The 27,982-nt window shown below is 48.4% G+C and overlaps 13 protein-coding genes across 13 annotated transcripts; 5 read left to right on the plus strand and 8 right to left on the minus strand.

Moving 5' to 3' along the window:
• Positions 1-1,047: 1,047 nt before the first annotated feature.
• Positions 1,048-1,500, minus strand: E1B28_010745 (uncharacterized protein; the record flags this gene model as incomplete). The annotated part of the gene is made up of 2 exons (XM_043155723.1): positions 1,048-1,389; positions 1,444-1,500. The coding sequence occupies 2 exons, from the start codon at positions 1,498-1,500 to the stop codon at positions 1,048-1,050; spliced, it is 399 nt and encodes a 132-aa protein (XP_043005505.1).
• A 3,987-nt stretch (positions 1,501-5,487) lies between these two features.
• E1B28_010746 (uncharacterized protein) lies at positions 5,488-5,820 on the minus strand (the record flags this gene model as incomplete). Its single annotated transcript, XM_043155724.1, has 2 exons — positions 5,488-5,534; positions 5,583-5,820. 2 exons carry the CDS (start codon positions 5,818-5,820, stop codon positions 5,488-5,490), a joined length of 285 nt encoding a protein of 94 aa, XP_043005506.1.
• Positions 5,821-7,084: 1,264 nt separating this feature from the next.
• Positions 7,085-8,007, plus strand: E1B28_010747 (uncharacterized protein; the record flags this gene model as incomplete). Its single annotated transcript, XM_043155725.1, has 2 exons — positions 7,085-7,487; positions 7,553-8,007. 2 exons carry the CDS (start codon positions 7,085-7,087, stop codon positions 8,005-8,007), a joined length of 858 nt encoding a protein of 285 aa, XP_043005507.1.
• A 2,388-nt stretch (positions 8,008-10,395) lies between these two features.
• E1B28_010748 (uncharacterized protein) lies at positions 10,396-11,796 on the minus strand (the record flags this gene model as incomplete). The annotated part of the gene is made up of 1 exon (XM_043155726.1): positions 10,396-11,796. One exon carries the CDS (start codon positions 11,794-11,796, stop codon positions 10,396-10,398), a length of 1,401 nt encoding a protein of 466 aa, XP_043005508.1.
• A 769-nt stretch (positions 11,797-12,565) lies between these two features.
• E1B28_010749 (uncharacterized protein) lies at positions 12,566-12,785 on the minus strand (the record flags this gene model as incomplete). Its single annotated transcript, XM_043155727.1, has 2 exons — positions 12,566-12,619; positions 12,687-12,785. The coding sequence occupies 2 exons, from the start codon at positions 12,783-12,785 to the stop codon at positions 12,566-12,568; spliced, it is 153 nt and encodes a 50-aa protein (XP_043005509.1).
• A 2,892-nt stretch (positions 12,786-15,677) lies between these two features.
• E1B28_010750 (uncharacterized protein) lies at positions 15,678-16,072 on the minus strand (the record flags this gene model as incomplete). Its single annotated transcript, XM_043155728.1, has 3 exons — positions 15,678-15,799; positions 15,856-16,011; positions 16,063-16,072. 3 exons carry the CDS (start codon positions 16,070-16,072, stop codon positions 15,678-15,680), a joined length of 288 nt encoding a protein of 95 aa, XP_043005510.1.
• Positions 16,073-16,808: 736 nt separating this feature from the next.
• Positions 16,809-17,745, plus strand: E1B28_010751 (uncharacterized protein; the record flags this gene model as incomplete). The annotated part of the gene is made up of 4 exons (XM_043155729.1): positions 16,809-16,814; positions 16,859-17,221; positions 17,275-17,375; positions 17,436-17,745. The coding sequence occupies 4 exons, from the start codon at positions 16,809-16,811 to the stop codon at positions 17,743-17,745; spliced, it is 780 nt and encodes a 259-aa protein (XP_043005511.1).
• A 186-nt stretch (positions 17,746-17,931) lies between these two features.
• On the minus strand, positions 17,932-19,393 carry E1B28_010752 (uncharacterized protein; the record flags this gene model as incomplete). Its single annotated transcript, XM_043155730.1, has 5 exons — positions 17,932-18,513; positions 18,567-18,599; positions 18,666-18,893; positions 18,940-19,293; positions 19,352-19,393. 5 exons carry the CDS (start codon positions 19,391-19,393, stop codon positions 17,932-17,934), a joined length of 1,239 nt encoding a protein of 412 aa, XP_043005512.1.
• Positions 19,394-21,373: 1,980 nt separating this feature from the next.
• On the minus strand, positions 21,374-22,018 carry E1B28_010753 (uncharacterized protein; the record flags this gene model as incomplete). Its single annotated transcript, XM_043155731.1, has 3 exons — positions 21,374-21,695; positions 21,743-21,843; positions 21,899-22,018. 3 exons carry the CDS (start codon positions 22,016-22,018, stop codon positions 21,374-21,376), a joined length of 543 nt encoding a protein of 180 aa, XP_043005513.1.
• Positions 22,019-22,748: 730 nt separating this feature from the next.
• E1B28_010754 (uncharacterized protein) lies at positions 22,749-23,127 on the plus strand (the record flags this gene model as incomplete). The annotated part of the gene is made up of 2 exons (XM_043155732.1): positions 22,749-22,791; positions 22,838-23,127. The coding sequence occupies 2 exons, from the start codon at positions 22,749-22,751 to the stop codon at positions 23,125-23,127; spliced, it is 333 nt and encodes a 110-aa protein (XP_043005514.1).
• Positions 23,128-23,136: 9 nt separating this feature from the next.
• Positions 23,137-23,507, plus strand: E1B28_010755 (uncharacterized protein; the record flags this gene model as incomplete). The annotated part of the gene is made up of 3 exons (XM_043155733.1): positions 23,137-23,221; positions 23,277-23,349; positions 23,408-23,507. 3 exons carry the CDS (start codon positions 23,137-23,139, stop codon positions 23,505-23,507), a joined length of 258 nt encoding a protein of 85 aa, XP_043005515.1.
• Positions 23,508-24,889: 1,382 nt separating this feature from the next.
• Positions 24,890-25,661, plus strand: E1B28_010756 (uncharacterized protein; the record flags this gene model as incomplete). Its single annotated transcript, XM_043155734.1, has 3 exons — positions 24,890-25,190; positions 25,255-25,394; positions 25,455-25,661. 3 exons carry the CDS (start codon positions 24,890-24,892, stop codon positions 25,659-25,661), a joined length of 648 nt encoding a protein of 215 aa, XP_043005516.1.
• A 542-nt stretch (positions 25,662-26,203) lies between these two features.
• On the minus strand, positions 26,204-26,560 carry E1B28_010757 (uncharacterized protein; the record flags this gene model as incomplete). The annotated part of the gene is made up of 1 exon (XM_043155735.1): positions 26,204-26,560. The coding sequence occupies one exon, from the start codon at positions 26,558-26,560 to the stop codon at positions 26,204-26,206; it is 357 nt and encodes a 118-aa protein (XP_043005517.1).
• Between the last annotated feature and the right edge of the window lie 1,422 nt (positions 26,561-27,982).

The following is a 27,982-nucleotide window of genomic DNA, read 5'->3' on the forward strand; positions in this document are numbered from 1 at the left end:
TACAGCAGGTTAGGGATAGGGACATGTATAGGTACTGGATCGGTGGGAGAAGGGGGTGGTTATGTATAATCCGTAGTCTCTGGGTGATCTATCGAAGGGACCGTTCGTAAGAGACGAGGTGCAGTAGAGGAGAATAGTAAACATACACGAAGAAGTATACCCATATTCATCCTCGCTAAAAATGTCCTGACAAACTTGATATAGAGCACAGCTTGCCCATAATCGGCATCGTTTTTTTCTTGCTGCGTTTGGATGAAGGCAGAGGTTGAGCTCGGCGTGTTCTGTGAGAATAGATAGACCGTCGTAAAGAAAGGTCAGAAACGACAACAAAAGGCACAGACTCTTCCCCTGCGTAGCGACCACTTCCCCCAGCGAACACGAACAGCAAGCTACAGGTATCCGTTTCGTTCGTTTCGTCTTTTCCTTTCCAGGTGGAATATAGAATACTTGAACAGAGAATGTTGTCGCGTTTGACGCGCGGGGTCCACTACAAGGGGTCAACGAGTGTTATTGTTGTACGAATGAGCCCAAAAGAGTGTGTAGCGCACATTACAAAGACCTCTTTCTGATTAGGATTCTGGCCATCGAGAACCGTCTCGTACGTCTTTGTGTTCCATTGTGCAGCGGTTGTCATGGAGTTTTATCTTCAACAGTGATGGAAAACTACGGGCCTCCAGGAGCTTTCGGGGCGTAATAGATGAAGACCTTTGCTTCGAATGACTTCATCTGAAGACCTTTTCAGGCGATATCTTGGAGACGGCTGAGTGTGCGTGGGAGTAGAGTTGTGTCTGAGTTGCGTAGGTGCACCACAGGGATTCGTTGATAGGGGGGGAAAAATGAGAAATAAAAGGGCCCCCACATCACATTATCGGTGTACTTCTCTAGCAGCCTTCTTGATCGTAGCTACACCTTCTTCCATGAGCAAGACTACATACACTCTGTGACGTAGCTAAAATTTGAGGTGGTGTAATCGAGACAGAAATCAGATCTGACATTATACCCGCCCCCAAGTAATGAACACCCTTCCGATACTCCTTATCAGCTTCATCAAGCTCTCTTTTGGTGTGAACAATTCTCAATGCGTGGTTTTCCTTTCCCCCCGCTACCAGCATTGACAGATTCACCCTTGCCCAGGAACCCAATGAGGTGATTGAGTTGTTTCCTTCCTTCTTTCGCAAGGTCCGAAAAGGCGGTTGCGGAAGAGCTGGGTGATCTGTTACGACCGCTTGTGCCGCGTGACGGTCGACAATCAAGGGCGCGCAGAGGTTGAGGGGAGGTTACTGTTGGACGAGATGATGAAGGCTGAGAGGATTGTTTGAAACCTTGAAAGTCTGGAGCAGAACCGGTTGGTGGTTGTGAAGTTGGGACAACAGCAGCTTTCTTCGATTCCTGTACAATGACTGGAGTTAGAAACAACATTCCCTAGATCCTTTGAGCGCGTACCTCGACGACCTGAGCTTTCCTTTGATATCTACTCTTCAGCTTTGGTAACCTCCGCATATTCTTGATACGCACGCCGGAGTCTTTCAGGTCCTCTTTGATTCGTTCTTGGCTTTCCTATTGAGTGAGCATAAAACTGGTTGATAATCTCCACGATTCTGGATGGTAAATTGGGTTCAAAAACAAGAAAACTCCGTGTGAAAAGAGTACTCACCCCCTTGAGATTGTCATCGAGAGGAACTGTTCTTTCTTCTTCCTATATGTGCCGACTTGAACGTATCACACGCTTGTCGAACAGGAGCAGCAGAGGGAGAGACCTGATTCACAGCATGGAGGGAGGAGCCATGGCACGGATGGGATTGAACGAGAAAGAGGAACTTTTTTTGAAGCCTCCATGTTTGGAAGCTTTCTTGCGCTTGCAGGCCCGTTGTACGTTGTTGTTTGTATGGCAGAAGTGAAGAAGGCTGCCTGTTGTGGCTACGCTGACCAAATACAGACTTAAGATTCCTCAAGCCCACCGTATCATCACTCCATGCATAAGACCCTCCAAGACGTCCTCCAAGCAAAATATGACACTCGTAAAGCTCAGCCCATCTCAACAAACGACAAGAACGGTTGGGTTTACGTGCTGGAGGGAGAAGGATTTGTGAAGTGTGGCAGGACGAACAAACCGGAACGTCGGATTAAGGAGCATCGGAGGAAGTGTAAAATGGACGAGACGCAGTTGAAAGAGACCTACAAAGTGGAAGTTCCATGGGCGAATCGCGCAGGTGAGTTGCAGCGCTTTGATAACAACCCCTTCGTGTTCTGGACAAATTTTTAGAGTCCTTGCTTCATATACAACTAAAAATGGCTGGTTTTCGGGTCTCCGAGGGCGATTGCGCCTGTACGTTTGGCTCCGGTGTTGTAGATCTTTCTACTGACATTCGGGGATGGAAGGCGGCATAGGACACGTAGAGCGATACACATGCTCCCCAGAAACTGTCGAAGAAGCTGTAGGAAAGATCAAGGAATTAATAGACGAGGTTAAGCATGAATGAAGAGGCGGAAAGGCTTACTTTCGTGGTCCGTATGCAAGGACTGTTGTTCGTTGCTTTTTGTCCAGTTATTTGAATGTCTTTCTTTGGGTCCAAAAAATGAAAAGATCCAACTCGTTTTAAATAAACGTCGTTCCCTTCGATGAAGGTCGATGATTCTTCAGAAAAACCTCACTGATCTGCCGATGGGTGATCAGCCATATGACCTGGCTCCACGAACAGCGATTGGTAGCTATTTTTGTGGGGGATGATTCCCTCCCGTCGGTCTTTCAGATACGAAACATAAGAGTTGCGCGAGATGAAGAGGGTACCCTTGTCATCAGTGATTGTGATGTGAACAACGGTCCAGTTCGGGGGGCAGTTCAGGGGCAACGGATGATGAGTGTTTCTGCGTCCAAAGTAGCTGACTGGTAACGCTCCCGCACCGAATTTCAATGCTCCCTTAGACTAATATCGTCACGACCTGCGTCGTTACCCCCGTCGAAAACACCCAGTGTCTTTCCGTCTTTGCGGGGATAAGTAAAGGACCCGCCCCTGATTGATGACCAGCATAAATCATCCAGAGGCGTTGACGAGGGGTATTTGTCGTGTAACTTCCAACATTTCCTGGCGCGGTGATAGCCGCGATAGCCCTGGTAGCGTTTGTCAAATATCTCAATAGCGGAAGCAAGTCTGTAAAATCCTTCATACCAAACAGACCCGTTACAAGTACGCAACTAGAGGGTGACCCAAAGGCGCTTGGAATGTTCTGACAAGTAGTTGAAGGATATTGCAGTTCGTATATCAGGAACATAATTTGACTGGCCGTGGGTAGCAAGTTACGACCAGAACAGCGTCTACGAAGTTTACAGACTCTGCATGATCTCCCGGAAACTGGGCGGAAGAGACGTCAAAAAAGAGCTGGAAGTGCCCATAGGAAGCGCCACAACTAAGAGCGAGTGAGGAGGAGAGTTTCATAGATTGAAATCGCTTCACCTACTTGTTTCGCCGATGGAGCTCAAGAATATATCAACTCGTCTGAGCCTATATGATGTCGCCAAGAGGGCCATCTTTCCCCGTCTATCAACGGAGGGACCAGTCCACCATATATCCATACAGAAAAAACATCGGTGCGACGCCCGCGACGTCGGTGGGACAGGGTGCTTTGATCCCAGCCCACTACTTTCTTTCAAGTAGGTATCGCACATCCAAAACGAAAAGTACCTGAAGCGCGCCCGCATGCATGTTGAGATGCCCACAGGACAATCGGATGTGGCTTCAAAACAGTGACCACGTTATCTAGATAATCGTATGTGTTTGTATATGTCCTAGGGGTAGACACGGTGGTTCTGGCGAGCATGAATAGCGGTTCTACTACTTGAGAGAAATGATCAGAAAGTGAAGTCTGAGAAGAGACGCCGTCGCTTTTAAAACAAAAGATGGCGGGAGTAAGACTAGAACGCACTCACCCGCCTTAGAGTAGTTCCATTGCCTCTACAACGACCTCGACGATTGTACGAATAACCTCAATATACAAGCTCTGGCACTTCTCTAAGCCCGCTGCACCTTGCCTAAAACCTATTGCATTTCTTTATCTGAGCCATACAAAGGACAAGCGAGTATGTCCGTTAGAGTGGACTTTTCGATATTACTGGGGATAGTATTCGAGATTCCACTTCCTCTGGGGACACTAGTCAGAGAGCTCGAGGTAAGTTGAGTACCTGTCAATCCGGGTTCGTTTGTATCCGAGAGGGGAGAAAGCTGAGCGAGGGCGTTGCAACCAACAATCTTCTGTCGCGCTGCTGATAGTCACCAACTTCCGAAGGCCCAAAAGGCATTTCTTACTTGCCGAAGAGGGTATCAGGGCGGTTTGCACAGACATCCAATTCTGTCTAGTGATTCCAAGTCCTCACTACACAAGACATAAAATAGGAGCGCACCATTCTGCAAGGAGCGGGGGACACCTCTTTTACGGGATCGGCCTTCGGGCATCCGGGTTATGCATTCACCAGATCAGCGAAATCTAACCACTAACACTTCAGGACGTGCCATATCCTATGAAAGCTATGAAGAGAATTTTCGCATAAAATCGGAGGCTGAACTTTGCGTGCAATCGGAAGAAACTCAGTTCTTCCCAGCTCGGGTGCGACTCATCTGAAACATCTAGAGAGGAAGTAATCGTGAACATCAGGATGAAAAGCCGTAACACGTTTACCCACTGTTAGAAATCTTGATAACATGACCATAGGGAGAGGGATACCAAAGGACCGTATACCGTTTTTACGGGATCGGAAAAACGCACCATCGATCGTCCGTGTTGGTGGTAGTACGAATGCTCCCCTCATTACCACTTTCAGCATGGGCACGCCTGCCAACGGCGGTTCGGATTCTACCTCCACTAGCCATCTAAACTGGTAACCAACGCAACTGGTACGGCTATTTCTCGCTTCACTGCCGCTTCATCCATCATGCCAGTTACGAATCGGGGGATATCGCGCCAGGGTCTGCAGATCGAGGAGAGAAGAGGATGTCTCGGACGTAGAGGAAACAGATGACCAGAGTTCGAGGGCTGGGTGTGGGAGGTAGCTGAACGAAGGTTCTGAGGAGTAGGCATGGACATAGAAGGTAGTTCGAGCAGGGTACTGGTGAGGGGGAAAGTCAATACTGTTGCTGTTGGATCTTATGGTGAAGAGGGGCAGTTAAGGGGATATCGTATACGACTGCTGTTGCCATGATGAGGAGTAATGAACCTTCAAGGGCGATGTTAACACTGCCAAAGAATTTGCTGATAAACGCAATGGAACGGTTGCGAAAATATCGGGGACACGAACATGGGGCAAGAGCTGTCACCAGACAATTTATATCCCCGCCTTCGTAAGTTCATTCATGGGGATATTCGAGCCATTATGGGCTATCGATGAGCACACACACCCACCACTGTTATCTTATAAAAGGCTATTAACCCGGTGTTTTAACCCTGTTTTCCACTACGTCGTATTCTCTGATAAATGTTTCGTACAGTCCGAACCAACTAAAGGATCTTCTCCCGTATTGGGAGGGCAAGCAAAGCATCATCTGCTGGAGTAAAGAGAGGTCAGGATGGTTGACAGAATTTGTCGTCGTCACTACTGATCTCCAAACGACTTTCGGAACTATTCGTCGATATCCATAGAATCATCGGCCCAAGGAGCATCGAGTTCTCCTGTCTTCTTCCTCCTTCCCTCGCAGTCTCCTTCCTTGCACTGCTTTCTTGCTGTACAAGGGCGTCAGGTGTGGTCGCCAAATAACGTACGAAAGGATTGAGATCACCCGCTCCATTGCAAGCTTGAATGCCATCGACGGTGCATCTTTTCCGTTTCAGCATCTTGACGAGAGAAATTGGACAGTTTGTCCTCGTCTGCACTCATCTTATCATTCTTTCCAGCCTACTTATTCCCTTAACCTTGCCTTAGCCTCGGACCGCCGTACATCTTGAGGGAGTCAAACGAACTGGATGCCGGTAAAAAGCATTCCATGTAGGAGGAAAGAGATCTGGAAAATGGGCGCCGGATAACCGGAGCCTGGCCTAAGCTTCAGGGGACTATATCGAGAGGATCGACCGGGAGGGAGCACCAACGCGAAGTAGGTGTTTGGAGAGAAGAGTCTGGAAATGGGTTGCAGGAAACCATGCTTATGCACCGTATGGGCTGCGAAACCAGGATGCAGGAGCGCAGAAGCGGACCCCATGGCATCAAATCGACGTGGCCAGCGCCTTAATCCCACAGTGTTCGGAACGCGTTCGGGGAAAGAGATGTCAACGTGAACAGAACGGTGATAGACTTGTGGTCATATCCAGAATCCGAAACCTGGACGGCACGTAGCCAGTGCAGTTTGTGCGGCATGATGCCAGCACTATGTTCAGTCCATCGCTTTTCTGTAACAACCCCGAACGAAAATCGATCAGACCGCGAAAGAGGATAGGTAAAAACAACTGTCAAGGTAACTTGAGGTCTTGAAATGAATGAGTTGCTGAATGTAAATGTAAAACTGGCCAAGGGTGGTGACGTAGGCTTGAAGCTTGAAGCTTGAAACCGAGTCCACTGCTTGAAGTTTGCGGCCTGAGGCTAGAGGGTGTAGAGCAGGTCATGGCAGGTGCGCTCAAGTACTCAACAGTGCGAAACGTTGTGCGTGACGGTGGGAAATTTTCCCGGATGCAGAAACTTAGATACATACACTGACATACACTGCTGGAGACGACTCAGTCAACCCACTTACAGGCATTTCTCATCGAACTGACCATGTTGTCGTTCGTGAAACATGCTCGAGGGCATGACTCTACCTGGCTTGACTACATTGTTGGCCTATCCGCTTCCTCAGACCCGCTCTTAGACCTCCAGCACGAAAACAACAGTTGAACCATCCCATCGCTGAGATCGTTCCACTCTTTCCAGTTGCCTATGTGAGCTTCTCTCTTGTACCCAATTTCTCTTTTTTCTTGTTTCTGATGACTTTTCAGCCAATAACGGGTCTGTAAAAGAGGGCTACAGAGGGAAAGTAATACCGCTAGAACTTGAAGCCATGTCCGTGTCTGGTAAAACGTTCCCACCATCATCTACCTATCTGTTCAATAATTTGTTCTTGTACCCTCAATGGCGCTCCCGCCCGCAACTTCGATAAACTATATCCCCAGTGTAGTGGTGACCGCGCCCCTGTATTCTGGCGCTGACCTCTGTGAAATGGCCAGAAGACTCAATTACCAAATCAGACAAGCTGCAGCATCGATTACAGACACGAGTTTCGAATTCCCTGGGGAGAAAGCTAGGCGTCCGAGGGATAACGAGGCTAGACAGTTCATCAAATCGAAGATGATCAATCGCATATACAACGTGCAAAAAAAAGGCTTGGGGGAAGGACTACTGAGAGTACTTTTGCAAAAAGGGCTTGAGGGTGTGATGGTGGTCGCATGTAGTAAGATGTTAGCCACATGGTCCAAGGATAAGGTGGAGTCAGAGGTGCTATCCAACTTCTATAAATCCAGAATGCAGCAAAGCGGTCAGTGTTTTGAAAGCAACGTGTCTTTCTTCTGTCTCACACTTTAGCCAAACAAGCGTTCTCAGGTTACTGGAGGTCCATGACGAAGAAGGCCGCCAAATTGTCGTTTCACAAGGGGGTCAAAGAAGAGCTTTTAGACTGCCTCAACCAGGTGGTCAACCAAATCATCGACGTTTCCGGAAGGGGGAGTTTCGAGCTCGATGTCGCAATCCAAGATGGTATTGGGGATGTTTGTGATGCCGTGATGAGACTGGATAAGGCTTTGAGCGAAGACCCTACAGATGATGATTGGGAGGTGTTCTACGCTTTTCCAGACAGCGAGATTGACATCGAAACAACTGAACCTAATGGTGAGATATCTGGTCTCGTCATCTGTCCAACAGACCTAGGACTACGTAGAGCAATATTCACCAATGCGACTTCCGATATTCCATCCGGTTCAACAATGGTGGAATTCACGATTTCCCATTGGCAAACCATCTTGAAGGCAAAGGCTTTGTTAGAGGGTGACTGCATATGAACAAAGTTGGAAGTTCAGAGTCGAAGGGAGTAAGCACACAAACCATGCGGTATAGACAGCGTAGATATGTAGTACATGCACAGTTTAGTTTGTAGTCCGTCCATCCGTCATCTACATCCCTGATTTTTTGGTACTTGCTCTTTGGTGAACGCGTCGAACAGTTGAAAGCATTGGTCAATCAGAACCTCCTTCGGGCCATTGCCATGTAGAAACTACAGAGTCGAGACAAGACATGCCACTGAGTGTACGACAAATAGCATTGGAAGTTTTTCGATAGTGATGCGAGATTCCCGGATCATAACAGGGCTCCAAATTTACCTCCTACCAGTATCGAGCCGTCCGGGCAAGTCAAATATTCACCCTGTACCTTGAGTGTCTACGGTTACTCATTCCCTACTCTCTTCTCCCAAGGTTCTTCGTGCTATGTATCAGCAAAAGCCATCCGACACACCTCTTCTCTTCCCTCTGGACAGGCCTAACTACGCTGTAGGCATTCACCCTCTTTTACGGGCCCGTAATTTCGGGAAAATCAAGATCATATTTGTACATTACATCGGGTCCTTCGGCATCCTACGGGGGGTCCAGAGAGGGATTTAATAATATCATATCTCTCCTGGGATTTCTGGAGTGGCGAGCAAAAGTAAAGGAGGCCTGAACCGAGCAGGAGCTGGCTATGCCGCTCCGTATCGACTAGGTACCTGATTGGCAATGCGTTCTCCTTCAGACCGTCTTTCCAGTGCAAACTATTGTTGATTTGACATTAAAGGGAAATCCTACATCATCAAGCACATTGTGATTTAGAACGAAGAAACTGAAGACGAGACCGTGACTTAGCGAATAACTCCAGTTAAAAAATCTGTAAGCATAAGCACGGTGATCGAATGCGTGTCAACCAGATCGAGCAAATTGAAGGTCTGTAATAGCGGTGCCGGTCCAAGTTGCAACTTTCCACCGGCGACCCGACTTCGCGACAAATCTCCTAATCAAATCCATCTCCGATGCGACGGAACGTCAGCAAAACGTCAGCTCCTTCAGCCAAGGAGTCAGGTTGGGTAGCGTAAACACCCAGCCTGAAAAGGTCAGAGGTCGAAATATGAGAGAAGCGCGGGCAGCTCTCAAAATTAACTCTGTAAACGAAGGTACGTCACAGCGTTGCAGTCGAAGTGGCTGAGTCGGGAAAACGCATTCGAAGGCAAGATTCGGCGATGAGAAAGGTTGTAAGGGAATATGAGAACGTTGAGCTTCGAACATCTGGGTTGCCCTGGGCTAGTGTGAGTGGAAGAACGGTTCTCAAGTCGAGGAAGTAATTACCTGCGATGCATCCTCGACACGGTTCAATGGACGCTTCAAAGAATGTCGGGGTAGATTGCTCATCCGTCGAAACCGGTCCCTCGTTTCTTCAAGTCGAATCCAGGGACAAAGGGGGGGAAAGAACAAAAGTTCCCCCACCTCGTTGCGCGCAACCCCCTTGTCTCGAACACAATTCGACGGTGAAAGAAGCTCGCCCATCCGAAATCGGATCGGATCATGAGATTTGGAGAAAGGACGTTAAGCAGTTAAATCTATGCCTGTTTAGACATTCGTTGAGGAGGCGTCGGCACGCTTGTGAACGTCATCACAAAGCAGCACAGGATGACTCGCCTCAAAGATTGAGGCGCACTGGCAATAAGGTTTCCGGAAACGTTGTCAGACGTTACGACGTTAAAAAAAGGGAAGGCGAGCTGAAAGAGAAGATAAGCCCAAAAGAAAGAAAAGGTGGCAACGTGGGCTTACCGAATCGATACGACGCATTGACGGTCCATTTTCCCTGACCATCCCGCTTATCCGCCGCCTGAAAGAACGATTTCCTAACTATGTTGGAAAAAAGGAAGTAAGTCATATTAGTAAAGGAAACTTTTAAGGTCTGGTACCGCTTTGAGTGAGATGAGTGTTGGATACCAGGACAGAAGACCGGGAATCTGGAATGAATTGGATGGAGACGTGAAATCATGGGCTGAAAATTAATGTAGCTAATTAGTTGCAAGAAATCGATCTGCGAGCGAGGGAGAGCTCACAGTCGACGGTATCAACCAGTGCTTCGGAAGAGGTCTTGGACTCGGTTTGAGTGACCAATCACAGTCACCGAATTAATCGGTCTCGCGACAGGAGAAGTCTCAGCGTCCGATGAAGCTTCCGAAGAACGTGCTGGTAAAAAAAAACATATAGGCCAACAACGTAGTTAAGCCTGTTGAGTGGGCATGGTCGAAGCAATGCCGCTACGAATGAACGGCATGTCGCCAGTTCATGAACATTAAAAGAAACGTAAACTGTCGTTCAGGGTAACTCGTGGTTAATTTGAAAGAAACGAGTTGCACTAATTAAGGACATTTTGTAATTTGGAACCGAATCTCAGCGATAGTCAGGATCTGTAAGGGTAATTGAGAGTATGCCCGCCAATTCAGATCGAGCAAACTCGAGGTCTGCCATAGAGGCGCCTGGCGGAAGCTGCAATTTTTCGACGCGACAACCCGACTTCATGATCAACCTCTTAATTACCTCCATCTCGCCTCCAACGCGACTAAAATGCCCACAAAACGTCATCTTCTTCAGCTGAGGGGCGAAGAATGAAGTGAGGAGTGGAATATAGAACAAGCTTTGGCTGTTTGGGTACGGCAATGTCAGAGCTTCCAGGTTGGGTAATGTAAACGCTTCTGCCGGAAGAAAGGGCACGTTCACGACCGCGACGAAGGCTGTGACGCTGCACGAAACGAGAGAAGCGCGTGCAGCACTCAAGATCACGACAAACGAAGATAAGGCACATCGTTGGGCCTCGAAGTGCGTCAGTCGAGAAAACGCGTTAGGTGATTCGCGGAGAAGGTTGCAGTGGTGAGGATACGTGGCAACGCTGAGGGAAGTGAGATTGGGTGTGTCGCTGACTGTGATGACCAGCATATACACCAGCCCCGCTTGTGAATCCTCTTTCGAGCCAGCGGATTGGAAGGTAAACGGCTTGAGACTGTCAGAGGCTGGCGGGTCGACAATCAGAGATACCGACCTCCAGCGGCGCCCATGGTCCAGCAGCGCTGAGAACAGGGACATCCCTAGCTCTCGTTTTCTTAATTCCCTTGAATGGGTGACTGCGAAGCGGAAGTCAAGCTTGAACCCCTCCCATCGCCTTAGGGCAGTGGACAAAAGCACGCTCGGCGAATGGATGTCTGCAGTGGCACAGAGGTCGTTTAAGTCATCGACATCGACAGACATCTTGGACACCCAAAGCCTGGACTCGTCAATTATAAGATCACGCCACTGCGTACAAACAGAGGCGATGACGCTGGCGCTGCTGAGTTTTCCTTGACAGTACAGGACGAATATTTCGGAGAGCAGCTCTGGAGAAAGCTTTGCAATGAAGCACGGTTGTGGATCTGCTAATTCGAAAGGATGCCTCTGTTCACCAAAGAAGAGTTTGTAGAGCTCGGAAAGGACGCCTGTCACCTGTGGCACTGCGGCAAGTGCCTCGAGCCTCTGGGCCAGCCTGAACCGGTATAAGCAGATCAACGGGGTTCTCAAGCCGAGGGAGTTACCTGAGATGCATTCCAGACGTGACGTCCACGAAAGTATGCTGGGAAAGAGTCGCGTTTTGAAGTTGAATCCGGGACCGAGAAGAAGGAAAACAAAGAAAGCGTCACCCGTCGTTCTCAATCCGCTTCTTTCAAACACAACCGATTCGAACACAGAACGTAGAAGAGAATTCCAACCCTGCAGGGACCACATGCCCGAACCGCCCTTTGCAGCCGCTCCACGATGCACCATGAACAAAGGGGACCTCCGGTAACATTCTGGCGCATGATCGGACATTATAATCCAAGAACATAGGGAAGAGCTGAATGGCAGATGCAGTAAACCTAGGAGAACAAAGGAAAATAAAAAAAGCGTGGGCTAACCGAGTTGAGATGACGCAGCCAGCGTCCAGTTTCCGCTACCATCGTCCCGCTTCGATCTAGTTTTGATATCCACGACGGGAGACAGAATTTGTAGTAAAATGACACAAGTATCGGGGATCACCACAAGAAGCACCCTCGCTGAATCGAGTGCGAGTGCTTCAGTTGTCAGTTGTGTGAGGCTAAAGAAGCTCAAAACACACAGCAGGCAGGCAGACGCGCTGAGGTGTCAGCGTAATTAGGCCTGAGCTCGACATGAAGTCATGGTCCTCCAAGTAAAATATGACTCGTAGAGCTCAGCCCATCTCAACAAACGACAAGAACTGTTGGATTTATGTGCTGGAGGGAGAAGGATTTGTGAAGTGTGGCGGGACGAACAAACCGGAACGTCGGATTAAGGAGCATAGAAGGAAGTGTAAAATGCATGAAACACAACTGAATTCCATGCGCTAATCGCACAGGTTATTTACAGCGCTTTTTTGATTCCCAATCCACTACTTTCTTTCAAGTAGGGGTATCGCACATCCAAAACGAAAAGTACCCGAAGTGCGCCCGCATGCATGTTGAGATGCCCACAGGACACTCGAATGTGGCTTCAAAACAGTGACCACTTTCACTTTATCTAGATAATCGTATATATCTTAAGGTTCAAGGTTGACAAGGTGGTTCTCGCGAGCATGAATAGCGGGTCTAGACTTGAGAGAAATGATCAGAAAATGAAATGAGTAATAGATTGGAAAAACAGATTGAAACAGAACTTACCTTGAGAGCTCGAATTTCCGTAGAGTCTGACTCGTCGTCACTGTTCTTCAAATAGCTTTGCAGAACCAATGGCACAAAGTGGACCGAGGAAGTCGACATAGCAGGTCGCCAGCACACCTTAACCCCGTAGCATTGGAACCAGATTCGACGGAAAGAGAAGCCAGCATGAACTGAACGGGGATAGACTTGCGGTCATATCCAGAATCCGAGCCTGGACGGCAGGTAGCCAGCCCAATTCGTGCGGCATGAAGCCAGCACTATGTTCGGTCCTTCGGTCCTTTGCTATAACAACGCTGGTGAACGATTAGACCGCGAAAGAGGATAGGTATAAATACCTGTCAAGTTAAGCTTGAGGCCTTGAATATGGGACATGTCCTTGCGTTGAGTGTAAATGTAATCGGTAAACGGTGGTGAATAGAACGTCATAGGCTTATAGCCCGAGGTGGGTGTGTCGCAGGTCATGGTGGAAGCGTTATGTGTGATGGTGGGAATTCTTCTTTTCGCCAGACATCTTATAACCCTTCATCTCCGTCCGGATCAGTCTCAATCCTACTCTTTTCTTCGCCGAGATTGATTCACAAGAAATTGCACGGCGAGTCCTCTTTCCCGTACTTCCTCATATCTATCCCTCTACAGACTAGTCCATAACACCGACTGGACCATTCAACGAGCTGGCTTCAAGTCGTTCGTAACTCCAGAGAGATGCATTTCATGTCGTTTCTCTGGATCGGCCTAATTACACCGTTGGCCTTCACCCTCTTTTACGGCCCTGTAATTTTCGGATTACTCAAGATCGTGGTGGTCAATAGAACTTCCGGCTTCAAGTTTTGGGTTTTTATACCTTTACTCTTCAATCGACTTCAACGTTAGTTATCTTCCGCAATTGAAGCCGAGCACATCGTTATCCTCTCTCCTGTCAGCGCCCCCTATGCTATCTCGACTGTTTTGCTTACATGTCTTCTCTCAACTAAGCAGGACGCCGCTGAGCATGCCGCTTCAAGCTCTGCACGGATTGCCATGAGGGACAGACAGACCCGACCATTGATCTACTCATTAAAAGTTCGATTCAGTGCGTCGTTTTTCCCCATCAAACCGTAATTCCATCCGATCGCGGGTTTCATCGCGAGTACCGAGCAAATATAAGTTGTGAGGCAGGTTCAATGGGCGGGCAACGCGGCATCCGAAGGCTTCTGTGTCATAGAGCACGCAAATACCTTCGCCGAAAGCTACAGAAAGATTGACGAACAAGGTCATGAAATGTCCATGATGGGCAAAACTTTGGCACCACTCGCGTAAGCGTCCTCTTCAGGTTCTACGTTGGTTTTCTGCAGATGAGACTTGAGGACAATGCCGTTTCTTCTTTAATCAAGCTGCGATTGCTCAACATTTACGGTGCAGTTTTGGGACAAGAGGAAGTGACCATCGACATACTGTACGCGTATGTAGGGAGGCGACATAACGGACAACGGCGGGGTTGTCCTGTCGTTAAAATACCGTTATGTAACGGATAACGGTGGGTCTGTCGCTGGCGGGAGACCGTTACATGGACTAAGTCTTGCGAGAATGTGGCACTGGGATTGTCATACAAATGGAGCATTGTCGCTACAATCAGCGACCGTAACGGCTAACAGTACTACTGCCATTGTCGCCTGCAAAGATCCAAAATTGCCGGGTAACAGTCGATTTGTTGTCGCCTCCCTACATACGCGTACAGTAAGGATTCTTTGTCTTCGTGTTTGTTTGTTTTTCATTTTTCATACCCTTGTACTACGCTTTGACCAAGCATTACAAGTATCTCATTGTGACTGCTGCGAACAAATTGGATGAGCGCGTTCTCCGGGGGGAAATTCCAGTCAACTTGAACCACGTTTTTTTAGCTCACGTTTGATTCTCATGCTGCTACTAGGTAAGGCTGATGGGTCTGATACGACGGCCTCCTAAACTACCGAAACCCGATTTCAAAAGGAACGCTGACGACCCGCCTTTAAAGTCTGATGGGAAGTCTTCAGATACGACACCAGGCTTGTTGATAAAACCTGAAGCTGAAGGCCTGAAGTTCTATCCTTAGTGATAAAATAAGCTGTAGTTGACTCCGTCATCAAAGTCAGGCAATGCTATTATTAGGAATTTAAATCTTGTGACTGCCGGATGTCAAACTCTCAAAAACCCCTATTGACCTCGGACGCCTATTCCGCTTGAATCTGCGTAAAACGAGGGCTCTTCTTCAAGGTAAGACTCCGTCCATCCGTTCTCCTTTACCGACCGGTGATGACCTCAAGTCCAAGTTTCGGGGGACTAACAAGCACGATGGATTCATTTTAAAGTTGCTACTCTGTACCTCAAAAATGATCATCTTCTCTGTTGTTTCTTTTATACTGGGTTTTTACTACTATTGAGATGTGCAGTCAAAATGTTTTGAGTCTTTCTGATTTTCCACATGAATCTTGGCACCCGGCTGGCTGAATCTACCTATTCTTCTCTGGCTACCTGAGTTTGTTCCTCGAAATATTTCACTGCTGCCGTCGACACATCCGAGGTCAACACATCTTGGACAAAAATCTTGATATCACCATCGCTCCAGTTCAGGCCAATATCACACGCCTCTGACCTAAGCATAAGAAGAGTGAGATGCGCATCATCGTCGACCATCCTCGAACTGACCTTGAATTATAAATCCCTGGGTTTGCACCCTTAGTAACTACCACCATCTCCTTTTTGTAATGATTCGCGATCGGGGTATTCAGACACATCAACCAGCTTCTCTCTAATCCTGTAGCGCACTGCCTAGCAACTTCTTCTGAATCATAATAGCGTACGATGCCATTCCGATTCAAGATATCGAGAGGATTCATTTCGGCCCTCGATAAAATGTCGATTACTCGCCCTTAGCTGTCCTTCACTGTACGTATATGACTTACTGTGGAAGACAGTAGCCGGCGTCGACACCGACAACCACGACTGCATAGTCTTTGCTATCTCGAGATCTCAACGCTAGCGGCTTTCGTCGTCGAAGTTGTTCAGTAGTTTCTTTATCACAGAAACCTCAGCTTCAATCCGCGAAAGGGTGCATGAATATGAACCTTGGCGGAACCTTTCAAATATAGGGTCATAGCCTACATTATTGACGACATCAGCGCTCAGGCTTTCGCAGAACCAAAAGTTCACGCACCTTTTCGGTGATTGGTTTGCCATCCCAAGAACTCAAGCACCCTATTGTAAGACACGGGATCTTCGTCGACTTCTTGCTGCAATTGACGGTATACGTCGAGCGGACAACCGTGTTCTAGGACGTTCGTCAAAGCCTCATCGTTCACCCAGTTTGGGTCTGGGCAAGCCAAACATCAATACGTGATCTAGCGCATTATGCGATGCTCACCCTGCGACATTTTTAGAAAATATTCGTTGATCATCCTGTAATGCTTGTAGAGGATAGACAGAAAGAGCTAGGTACACTCTCACGCCGCCCGGAGCTGAGAACGCCAGGTCACGTTTAGTTCAGAGGTCAAAGCTGTTGTTTGATTACCGCTTAAACAAACATCGGCTTACGAATGCTCAAGTTCCCTGGCTCCAACTGTATCGCTTTCAACGAATTGGCTTCAGGTCGTTCGTAACTTCAGAGATATTGACATCATGTCTTCTCTCTGTTCCGGCCTAACTGCACTGTTGGCCTCGGCCCTCTTTTACGGACCCGTATTTTCGGAATACTCAATTTCATGGCGGTCGATGGCACTTTTATCCGTGACTCCACGCTTCAGGCCTTATTGAACCTTCCCTCTTCCATTCGACCTCAATATGAGCTATGTTCTATTTTACTCTCAATCAAACGTTGGTCCTCTGCTTTCTTTCCCCTTTTCCAGTTCACAAAGACACAGCCGACGTCTTTTCAACTCAGGGCCGACTCTTCTTGTCCTTGAGCCTCCCCGACCATGGTCATCGCTCTTTCATAGGACCTCCTCCTGGGCGAATGGCTTGCAGTGCGTTTGACGCCGTCTCTCATCTGCCTACGCCCGTTTTCCTCAAACGGCTACGTGCCCTTCGTGAGCAAGGGAATACGACTTCACGTCTTTTCTCTCAACGGCGAAAGAAACTATCGCTGGCCTCTGTTCAGATTTATTCCTGCTCATGAAAGTCCGCCGATCCTCCAATCCTTCGGTATCGGTGCTCTTCGCCAGTTTAAGCATTCGAGCAATACTTGGTCATTCCTGCTCAAACCCACTTCAGCACTAGACTCTTCTCGTGCACTGAATGCGAGTTCGGACCTCCCGGTAGGGCGAAGACGAGCTCCGGCAAGCGGACTGGCCGGAGCGGACGGCTGCAGCCAATCCACTGCGGTGTTTGTCAAAGTTTTTCGCTCTTTGTTGTTCGAATCTCTTCGTGCATCGTCCCTTTCATTGTCCCGTTCTCGAAAAGCCGCTATGCCTGCTCAACCTTCTCAGGACGACCCCCACATCAACAAATCAATGGAAGAGTTACGACAGATGCTGCAAGCACAGCAAGACATGAATCTTGAAGCTCGGCTGGCTGCAGAGCTGGATGTCAGTAACTAAGATCAGTTCATATTGGCAACGGCTGATAACGTACTCTTTAGATCTCCTCCCGTCGTTCCATCGAAGCCGATGAGGTTCTTACCTTTCTAGAGACGCAATTAACGTGTTCTCTCTGCAACAAGATCTATATCCAACCTCACGTGTACGTCCATGTTACCTTTATCCTGCAATCGTTTGATCTCATTGAGCACCCGTATACTAGAATCACTTGTTGTCACACTTTCTGTGCTCCTTGTTTGAAGCAGTTACTGCAGCTCAAGCAAGGGCAGGAGGAACCCCAGGGCCCATACGAGACTTTTGATTGCACCCCGTGTTGCCCGAGCATCGGCTGCGGCATTCTCATCGAATTCCCACCAATCGCCGCCCTTCAGCTCCAGCAGATGGCGGAAGATCTCGCCCATCGAAAAGGGCTTGAAATCCCTGACCATATCGAGCTCAAGTGGCCTAAGCCGCATCCCTGGATGGAAGCGAAGGCGATGGCTAGATACTATCAAGATACTCGCCGTATTTGATACGCGGTTGATCTATGCAACACTTGATTAGTTCATGTCTTACTGTTTCTAGTCGCTTGTATTCTTCCGAAGCACAGGCCGAGTCCAAAGCGACTGCATTCAATACAGTGTCGTTATGAGTCTAACAGTGTCCGCCGTTCGCCAGAATAAAAGATAACAACGTCAGATTGATATTAAGCACAGTAATTATGGGCAAGCAACAGGTGATCCAGACGCAACAGCGGTGAATGTATCCTTCATTTCCTGGAGTGCTGTTCCCCAGTCCGATTTCGCCTCCACTTGCTTTGCACTCTCAAACTTCCCAATACTCAACCACCACCACTTGAGTGCTGCTAGTAGCACCACCCAACCGTCTTCACCCCAGCGATCGAGGGTGCGCCATTGCCCCTTGTACTGGGGCAGGCTTTTGCCGACAGGCGAGCCTCTTTTTTTTGGTTGAATACTGAACCACCATTTCCAGACCAGTGCAGGGAAACTCGTTCCAAAATCCCCATCGATTGTGGGGTCATTGTCCGAAGAGAACCGCTTGACGCCTTTTGTGTTCATCCAGCGCTGAACAGCAACCGGCCGGTGAGTAATCCCATGTTTGGTGACGGTCTTGTTCCTTTCAGTTGCTGCCCAGACCTGCACGAACTGGTTGTACTCGACGTTCCCATCAATCTTGAGGTACTTCTGGGCAGCTTCAATCCAATCAACTCCCGGAGTAGGAGGGGAGGGTTCCGCCTCTTCTGGCATGGCCATAGGTCCTGAGTTGTCGTCCGGGTATCGCTTGATGCTGCATCAACTACCGTTTACAGTGAACTAAATCATCAAAAGCTTACAAACGTTAGCGTCAACTTTCGCTCTTTGCCAGCCTTTGAAGAGCATTGAGACAGGAATCAGGGGATGGATGAACGTTACTTGTGAGGATCAGTGCACACCTTTACGAGACGTTCCTGAATATCCGTTTCCACAGATACACTCTCAGTTCGAGTAGCCAAGTTCGTTTTTTCTCGTGTCTGCGCATCTGTCTGTACACCGACGTTGTTCGTGATCTTCCCTTCTCTGATGTTCGATCGAGACGTCGTGATGGCTATATCTTCTGACGTCTGCAAGTCCATGTTCTTGCTGGGCTTTGAAGAATTTCCTGTGCTGTTACCGGCGCCATCCTGTAGACACATTGAGCATATGCAAGCCTAATGTGAACGCACGCACCTTGGGAGATGCTCCAGTGTTTGCGAGCAATCTATCTTTGCGTTTCAACTCCGTCTCCTTCCGGGCAAGTTCGTTTCGAAGCATCCAGATCTCAATCTGAAACTGCGACGCAGCTCTAGCTAGCGCTGCCTTTTCAGCTTCTGCGCGCGCACGGCTTTCCCCTTCATTGTCCTGAAAGGTAGACTTGAGAAAAAGATAGTGGTCTAGCGAAGGGTTCATCACCATCAGGCTGTCAAGTTCTAGTTCCAGTTCCTTCACTTTTTTATCCAGTGCGTCAATCGTCTCTTGAGATTCCTCGAGTTTCTCTGCCAGAGCCCGTACTTTGGGCGTTCTTGCAGTGAGCCGGGTGACCTTCTGTGAAACGGGTCAGCCTGAATAATCAAAAATGAAGATAGGAGACAAGGCCATATACGTTGTGTGGAGCGTCTTCATCTTCCGCTCGACGCTTCGACATGGTGTGTAGTGGTGTGTACAGAGCGGCTAGGAAACAGGGCGGAAATACGATGGATTCATCCCAGATCGATTCTTATACGTCACGGTAACACATGTCCATGAACAAAGAGTTTTGAGGTGCGTTAGGATGAATGTCCCTTTGTGTTATGATGGTCGAATTAAGCGCAAAAGCGTGATTTACTCCGCATCCCGACCGAGATACCCATGCAAGCCAGGCAAATCTCCTTTATTGAAATTAATCAACTTTCGCAACAACAATGTTCACATTAGAGATGAAAACAACTTACTGTGGTTTACATTACAAACGAGGTTTGATGCATAACGAAGCGCCGGTATTAGTCCTGCTTGTTCATAGTCTTCTCAGTATTTGCCTATTTGAATTCCTAATAATATGATAAGATCCAGTTTTATGACTTTGGAAGAGACTTACTCGTACGTTACCTTATAAACCTTTTTTTTTTCGGATAGATACAGATACGTACCTCAAAAACGCTGGGAAGTGAGGTTCGTATGATATGTCCATGTGCGTGAAGGTTTAGCGTTGTCGAACACTCAAAGGACGTTTGAAAAGGTGAGCAGAATGGGCTTTATAACTGGGGCTCCAGAAAGACACGAGTAGCGTGTATATGGCCAAAATGATGCGTTATATTTAAACGGCAGCAAGCGGTGTTCGACGTAGCAAACCCGGGATAGGTTGGGCACAGACCCGAAAGAATGGAGGTATATCGAACGTAGATGGACGATAAGGATACAAGAAACGGGTAAGGAGCGACTATACGAAAAGAAAATACATGAGATAGAAAGGGTACCCGGTAGCGTAGAGAATGTCCAAAAAGGAATTCATCCACGCAGCGCTTGAAGCGACGCACTCAGCGGCGTCCTGTTTAGTTAAGAGCGAAATAGTTGAGATAGCATAGAGAGCGCAGTTCGTAAAGGACAGATGGTAAATATATGCTCAGCTTACACAATGGGCAGAAGACGACCAATGTTGAAATCAAATAAAGAGTGAAGGGACGAAAGCCCACTGGCAGAACTTGAGCTTGAAGTCGGAAAGAATGACCGCCACGACCTTGAGTATTCCGAAATTCCGGGTCCGTAAAAGAGGGTGAAGGCCAACAGTGTAGTTAAGCCTGTCCAGAGGGAAGACATGATATATAATACCCATACCTCTTGATTTATGAACGACTTGAAGCCAGTTCCTTGAAATGGTCCAGTCGGCGTTATGGACTAGTCCGCGGAGGAGGTATGAGAAAAAGAGGGAGCACGGGGGAGAAGAACGATGCTCATGTTTGTGGGGACTCAAAGGTACGTCAGAAATGTTTGGTGCCGGTGCGAAGAATTCACGGGAGAAGGAGAAGGGAAAAGAATCGGGCTGGGTCTTGCTTAGTTAAGTAGCTTGTAACTTATAACTTTCCGCAAATTCGAGGTCCTTATCCGAGAATGAAAATTCCCACCGTCACGCTTGCACTCCAGGCCTATCTCAGTCCTCCCATTCATTACCAGTACATTCGCATCCAAACGCTCGTTGGGAGCATTGCATTCAGCTGCAGAGACCTCAAGCTTACATTGACAGGTATTCTTGCACATTCTATTTTTACGTGGTTGATAAGTTCTCATTCACCAGCGTCGTTACAGAGAAGGAGCGATGAGCTGACGATGCTAATCATGCTGGCTCCATGCCGCACAACTTGGACTGGCTACGCGCTGTCCAAGTCTCGGACTCTGGATATGACCACAAGTCTATCCCATCCCGTTCACACTGATGGGTTTCAGGCGCTGGCGACCTGCTATTTTGACTTCCCCGGTTCGCAAGTCCCTTATCTAGGTACGTTTTCGACCTTACTAGTGGAGTATTTCTGCTGAACCTTGTTGTTCGCTTTCTTAGATCACTCGGTTTTTTTTGGATGTAGGCGTGAATTAGGTGCATTGAAATACAACGGAAACATTAGAAACACAACAGAAGTGCATTTTTCATAGCCATTCAAACTCTCGGTACTTTCGACGTGAGCTCCTCCAACACTGGACGGAGGGCTCTCGTCTGCTGCCTGAAGTGGTAAACCCATGACGCCTGTGGATCCCCTCCGAACCACACAAAGCATCCTCTGTTTTCTCTCGCAAGCTTCATTTTCTCTGCCAGTCCCTTCGACAACGCTTCTAGCACCTCGTCCTCCCAAGCACCGTACAATATCGCCATCCTGCAGTCTGTCTTGGGGCACTGTACCGGCTTGCCGTCATAGCATGGTCCCAACTCATGAACGTGGTCCCAGAGGCAATCGGCACAATATGCGTGGCCGCAATCGATGCTGGAACGTCATGAGTAACGTTCGCAATGGAACAGCACAGAGTTTACATGTGAGGCTTGCATACAGCTTTCTTGCAGAGATCACAAATGATGGACGGCATCACCTTCTTTATGAACGCCAGCTTCTCTTCCGTCTCTATCTGTATGCGCTGACAAACGAAGATTGTCAGTGAATGCCGAAACGATAAGACCACCCGAACTCACGTGGATCGAGTTTGTCAAAGGGACCGTTGTACCCAGTTGCCGGAGGATCCTCAGCTCCTCTTGTACCTCCATTGGCACAGCTGCATTCGCAACTGCCTCGTCATCCTTCGCCTTGATCATCGCGGCCGGAACTGTCGTTCATCTTTGTTTTCGTCCTTGAGCTGGGGTTTTTGGGGGCGTGAGTGGCGCGGTGAAGGGAGAATGATACGGGCCCGATGACACTCTGGCATTTCGAGTGCTTTTCGACCGTCCTTTAGGTGGGGTTCTATCAGACATGGAGATGAAGAAGATCGGAGCGGCTCAGAAAAGGGGGGAAGTGGAAGTGGAAGTGAAAGTGAAAGTGAAAGAACAGGTTATCGAAAGCGTGACTTTCCTCTTCTTTTATACCATTCGACAAGCGATCACCTCTTTGTCCTATACACAAAGAGTTTACTCTGTACACGAGGTTTCAAGCATGTGTCAGGAGTCAGTTCTTTCTTTCATCGCCGAAAGTCCCGGATCTCCCTTCCCTCCACTCCCAGGCGACGCTTGGTTTGGTTCTTTTAGTTCTTGACTAAACCCTCCAAAGCTTTGGCAGCATCAACATACGGCTCCAACTTGCCTTTGTTAGGAAACCGTTTACCTGGCAAAATTTGGTAGATTTCGGTGACCTGGCGAACGCACAACACAGACGATTGATGCTCCGTTTTTCCGATCCCGTAAAAACGGTATGCGGTCCTTTGGTATCCCACTCCCTATGGCTATGTTATCAAGATTCCTAACAGTGGGTAAACGTGTTACGTCTTTTCGTCCTGATATTCATGTTTGCTTCCTCTCTAGACGTTTCAGATGAGTCGTACCCGAGATCGCCATGCTCTTAAATGGGTTCGAAACACTTGAAGGGTTTGGTTTCTGTACGCCCTGCTTTTGTTGGAGATCTCTGCTTCAATCCGATTCCAGGCGGCACTGTGCATAACGAACGGTCCATCCCCGAAGACCCGAAACAACGTCCTCATCCGGAAAATAATATCAGCTCACCGACGCCTCTAATCAAACAGGTTACTCGGCTTCTTGACGAACTTCACCAAACTCTACGGACCGTCTATATCTTCCGCACTATCTCTTCGGCTAGCGCCATGTACTCTGTACATATTGTATACGTTAGGCGAGCAGGAGCCTTGTCCTCTTCCTCTTCCTCGTCCCCTTTATCTTCACCCACCAATCCGGATCCCATCCCTTGCCTTTCCTAAACGTGTACCATGTTTCGGTGTGGAGGAAATCGTGCTCTTCCTCGAAGAAACAGGAGAACGAAATCCCAGAGGAATTCCAAAAGCTCCGTTCATCGTAAGCCTCAGTCGCGCTCCAATCGTCCTGAACTAACTTATCTGTCTTTAGGTAGACGTCGATGCACACCTGGGAGGACCAGATGGCGACGCCGAGGATCCCTTGAAAGCAATCCAAGAGTCGATCGGGTACGCACACCATGACTTGGCTGTCAATGACCTCGCACTAACGAGACACATTCACCAGCAAATATCGCTACATGGATGCCAACCTCACTCAACGGCGGCACGGCCTCGAAGAGAAGATAATCGATATCATTGAGTATGGTGCCATTCCTGAACAATGAACATGAAGTCGAAGACGACGGAAAGAAGCTAAAAACATCATTCGAGTTGAACGACACTCTATTCGCAGAAGCAGAGTTGGAGGATACAGATACCATTTTTCTTTGGCTAGGCGTACATCTACTTTCCTTCCTCTGAGTCTTGTCCTGCGCACTCAACCGCCCCAAGGCAAACGTAATGTTATCGTACAACATCCCAGCCGCAATCGAGCTACTAAAATCCAAACTAAAAGCCGCCGAGAAGAGTTTGGCAAACACAGAGGAAGACCTGAAGTTCTTACGGGAGCAACTGACTGTCATGGAAGTCAACATGCATGAGTGCACAACGCAGACGTGAAGCGGAGGAGAGAAAAGATTAAAAGAAGGCGAGAAGGACGGTGGTTGATTATACTTTATATACCTCTTGCGATCATTGAAGGCCAAACCGGAACAGATAATCGTAATCGGCCATCGTCCTCTAACGTTCCTGCCATATCTTCCCCTCAATCATCTGTCCACTTTTGCACTTCATCCTCTAGTACAAGTGGTTCTATTTTTTGCTGTTGCAACTGTTAGTTTGCAACGTCAATATCACACGGGAAAAAACCGTTTGCAAAGCTTACCTCTAATAATCCCTGTCGATTCATACAGCGCCTTCGAATACACATGTTCGTTCATCTCCTCGTTCATGGGGGTACACAACGCCTTTGGCTTCCACTCATATTGAATCAACGATCCATCAACACCTACCCAGACATAATTCGTGGCTTGTACGATGGGACCGAGTCTCCTTGTTGTTGACTCCTCTTTGTTTCCACCATTCAAGGCCCCAATCTCAAACCAGTGATCCTTTACGAGTATCCGAAAATTTATGGTGCCCGAGTCCTGGCAAGACCTTCTCCATAACCACCTCGCCAGGGTACCACCCAGCGACTTCAATGTATGTCTCAAAAATGGAACCAACGGAAAGATCGCTTGCGACAGCTTCTACATTCTTATTCTCAGCACGAGCAAGTCTTACTCAACGACGAGTTCGAACAAGAAGACGCAGACTAACTTTCACTTGATCGCCTCTTGCACGGCCAGACTGTCATTGGACCGACTCCTCGTACGCAAGAGATTGACTATCTGAAATTTGGAGACGCGGACTTGAAGGTTTTAGGCACCTTAGAGAGAGGCCAATATGGTGTTGTAAGTCTAGTATTCGTGCAAGTGTGCGGGATTTTTTGCTGAACTACATAGATCGACGTTGTTTCATACAGACAGCGGCGACAAAGCAAAACTTTACATTCGCAAAACCGTTTAAAACCCTTTTCTCTCCGCACACGACATCAGAACTCTCCAATTACTAAACGCCTTCTTCTCCTACTCGCACATCGCACCAATACACCTTGGGCACCCACCTCATGGCCGCATTCCACACTTCCACACATCTATCCCTGATCATACCTTATGCTCCCCTCAGCAGTCTTTGGGACCTTCTATCTTCATCCCCATTATCACCAGTGTGGATTGGGGAAGAAGAGCTGAAGTGGTGGGTACCGCAGGTGATCTGCGCAATCGCGTGGTACCATGATCAAGGATATGCCCATCGCGACGTGAAACCCCATAATTCTGTTGTCACAGAGGAGAAAAAGATTCTGATCCGCGATTTTCGTTCGGCAGTACCTGCGCACGGTTTAGATGAGGAAGTGCATAGAATCCTAAGTAAAGAACACTTGTCAAATTCCCGTCGGAACATGTGACTACGTCAGCCCGGAAATGCTGAAAGCTCATGAGGCAGCTTTGGTGCAATTAGAGCTGGAGGAGGACGCAGAAATCACTAGCAGGTCAACACTCAGCAACAGAGGCGCCATCGGAAACCTTCATAGGACTTTTTCATCAGGTCCTTTAACTCGCAAGGAAGACGAGGTGTATGGTTGATGATTATAACAGGGTTCATACTGACGCTGAATTTCGCATTGGATGGAGAGAGGTCCAGAAGAGTTTAGGGAACATCCATGGTTCGACAGAGTGAAATGGGACACTTTACATCAAGGTAACGCCTACCGTTTCTTTCCACCGAACCTCGTCAAGTCCTATTTCATAGAACATCCTCTTGAAGCCTTACATCTACCGCAATTCGTATACGCCGGCCCAAACCTCATCCCCACCCCGACGCAGGATGACATGTCTTAAGTCACACCTATCACACTCAGAAGGCTTCCAATCTTCATATACCACCATACCTACGAACAATTCCATTTTAGCGCCGCAGCAAGCTGACGACGGGAACGACCAGGGTCCTGTATTATGTGGGGACGATCCAGCTCTAGTGACACCTTCGCAAGCTCAAGATAGAAAACAAACAATGAATTGGTCGACGCCTGGGTTGTCAATTCTACATTCATGTTCCTGCTCTGCGAACGATAACCCCGCTGCAGCATGGATTGGTTTTTCATGGGGACCTGAGAGGGACACTTTTACCACTGAGACTGAGACCAAGGCCGCGGCCGAGCACCCCACTCTGAAGCACGGAGAAGTCACAGGATATCTTTATCACCAATTCCGATATCCGCACCTCAGCTCACATATGAGAAACATGGTACACCTTTCCGTGCGCCTATGCCCATACCAACCCAGGATGCTTTCAGGGCACCCTTCCGAACATCTTATCAGACACAGACATTACCTATCTATGGCTATAGCGGTGGGGCTGGAGGACTTTATACGCCCAATCCTCATATGGCAACCCCTGGTCCGAGGATTGGGGTGACTTCGTTAACGGGAACGTGCAAGAGGCGGCCTATACCGGATAGACAGGCGATGGCAAAGCTATTCGATTGCATAGGAACGAGTGCGAGGAAACGGGTTGAGGAGAGCGGAAGGAAGTGTAGGATATTGAACGTTGGCTTCACTCCGCCTGATGCAGGGGCCCGGGGAGGGGGCGCAGCTACAAGTAACGGGGCGAGAGGCTTTGATTTGAAGAGGTTTGCGAGCGGCGTTGATTTTGCTCCAGCACTAGAGCCACTCGCAGGGAAAGTGAAGGAAGTGAAAAGAAACCGAGGTTTGCGCTGAAAGATGTCATAGGCAGACATAATGACAATTTAGGTTACGCCGAATATTCGTCACTGGCCTTCAGCGATGTCAATACCGTTGATTTTGCACGCCGCCCCGACCTGAACGATGGAAACGAGTCTGAGGGTGAACTATTCTTCCTGTCCTCTCTTTCACAATCTCGATCGCATATAAGTCACCAATCACGTTGACGGTCCCTATCTCATTCATTTTCCCTTGAAAAAGCGGAGGGGGAGACAGAGACGGAAGAGACAGACCTTGAATCAACTACAACCACGTCAGTTCCACCTAGTCCGTCTCCCTCACCTCGCCCTGGATCGGCTACATCCGGCACCTTGCTGAGTGGTTTGGGAGGTTTGAGTGGATGGGGGAGTTATGGAAGGAGTGGAACTCCAACGTAAACGATGACATTCTTTGGGAAGAATGGCAGGGAGACAATTCTTCGCAGTACGTCAGCTACAGGCCAACGGATCAAGAATAATCCCGAACAAACGAGTCGATAACGACGTCTGAGCGACTACGCCAGCCGTCGTCTTCCTCAGCAGCTAGCTATACCTCATTGTTAGACGGCCCACTCGACGGGATGGGAGAAAAGTATGTAAAGTTGATGAGAGATATCCATCAGTAAGCAAAGAGAACTTGGCATCGTGTAATCGAGATGGGCGTGTGGTCGTATGTATGAGGGTCATGGCCTGTAATGACAGGCAAAGTGTGAGTGATGAGAAGTAAGGAGACAAACTGATCAACTCACCATGTCGTACACGTCTATCGTGGAACCGCAGAGAACTATGAAACGAGAACCATCGGCTGACCACCGTACAATCTCAGCCTCTAAGCAACGAAGTGCGTTGGAGAACTAGAAGGAAGATAGGTCGACAGTACGTTGACTCAACCTCACCGTAGTCTAGCACTTTGAATGGAGTTTGAGGGGCGTCTGTGGGCGGAAGGTCGAGTCTTTGCTGTTTGTGACCACATTCTCCGGTCACACTCTCCCAGTTTCCTCCTCATGGTGGTCTTTTCCAGGCCTCACCAAACCGACTTTCAAGCCCGGTCTCAACGAAAGAACTCGAAAGCTGAAACACCGGGGGAACTTTATCTTCTCCAGGGCAGGACTCAGAAAGGAACAGTCCCTTTTTTTAAGGTCGGAAGGTCAGCGGACGCTCTCCGGCGGTTCCTACAACACAAGAAACAATGTCGGATCGCGCGATGGACACCTGTTGGTTTCTGGCGAGTCAATAAAAGCCATAAAGCCGGTGAGTAGTCGACAAATGCCTCGTGCTTTGACTCGGCCGATCTGGCTTTGATTATAGAGGAACTCACGCACATCGATATGCTCTTGAACGGGTTCGAAAAACTTGAAGAGCGTTGTCTTTGTACGCTACCTATCTTTTTGTCGACCTACGCTTTAATTCGACATCTAGGTGGCACTGTGCATAGCGAAC

The sequence above is a fragment of the Marasmius oreades genome, chromosome 7 (assembly GCF_018924745.1).
Source record: "Marasmius oreades isolate 03SP1 chromosome 7, whole genome shotgun sequence".
Classification (NCBI taxonomy): domain Eukaryota; kingdom Fungi; phylum Basidiomycota; class Agaricomycetes; order Agaricales; family Marasmiaceae; genus Marasmius; species Marasmius oreades.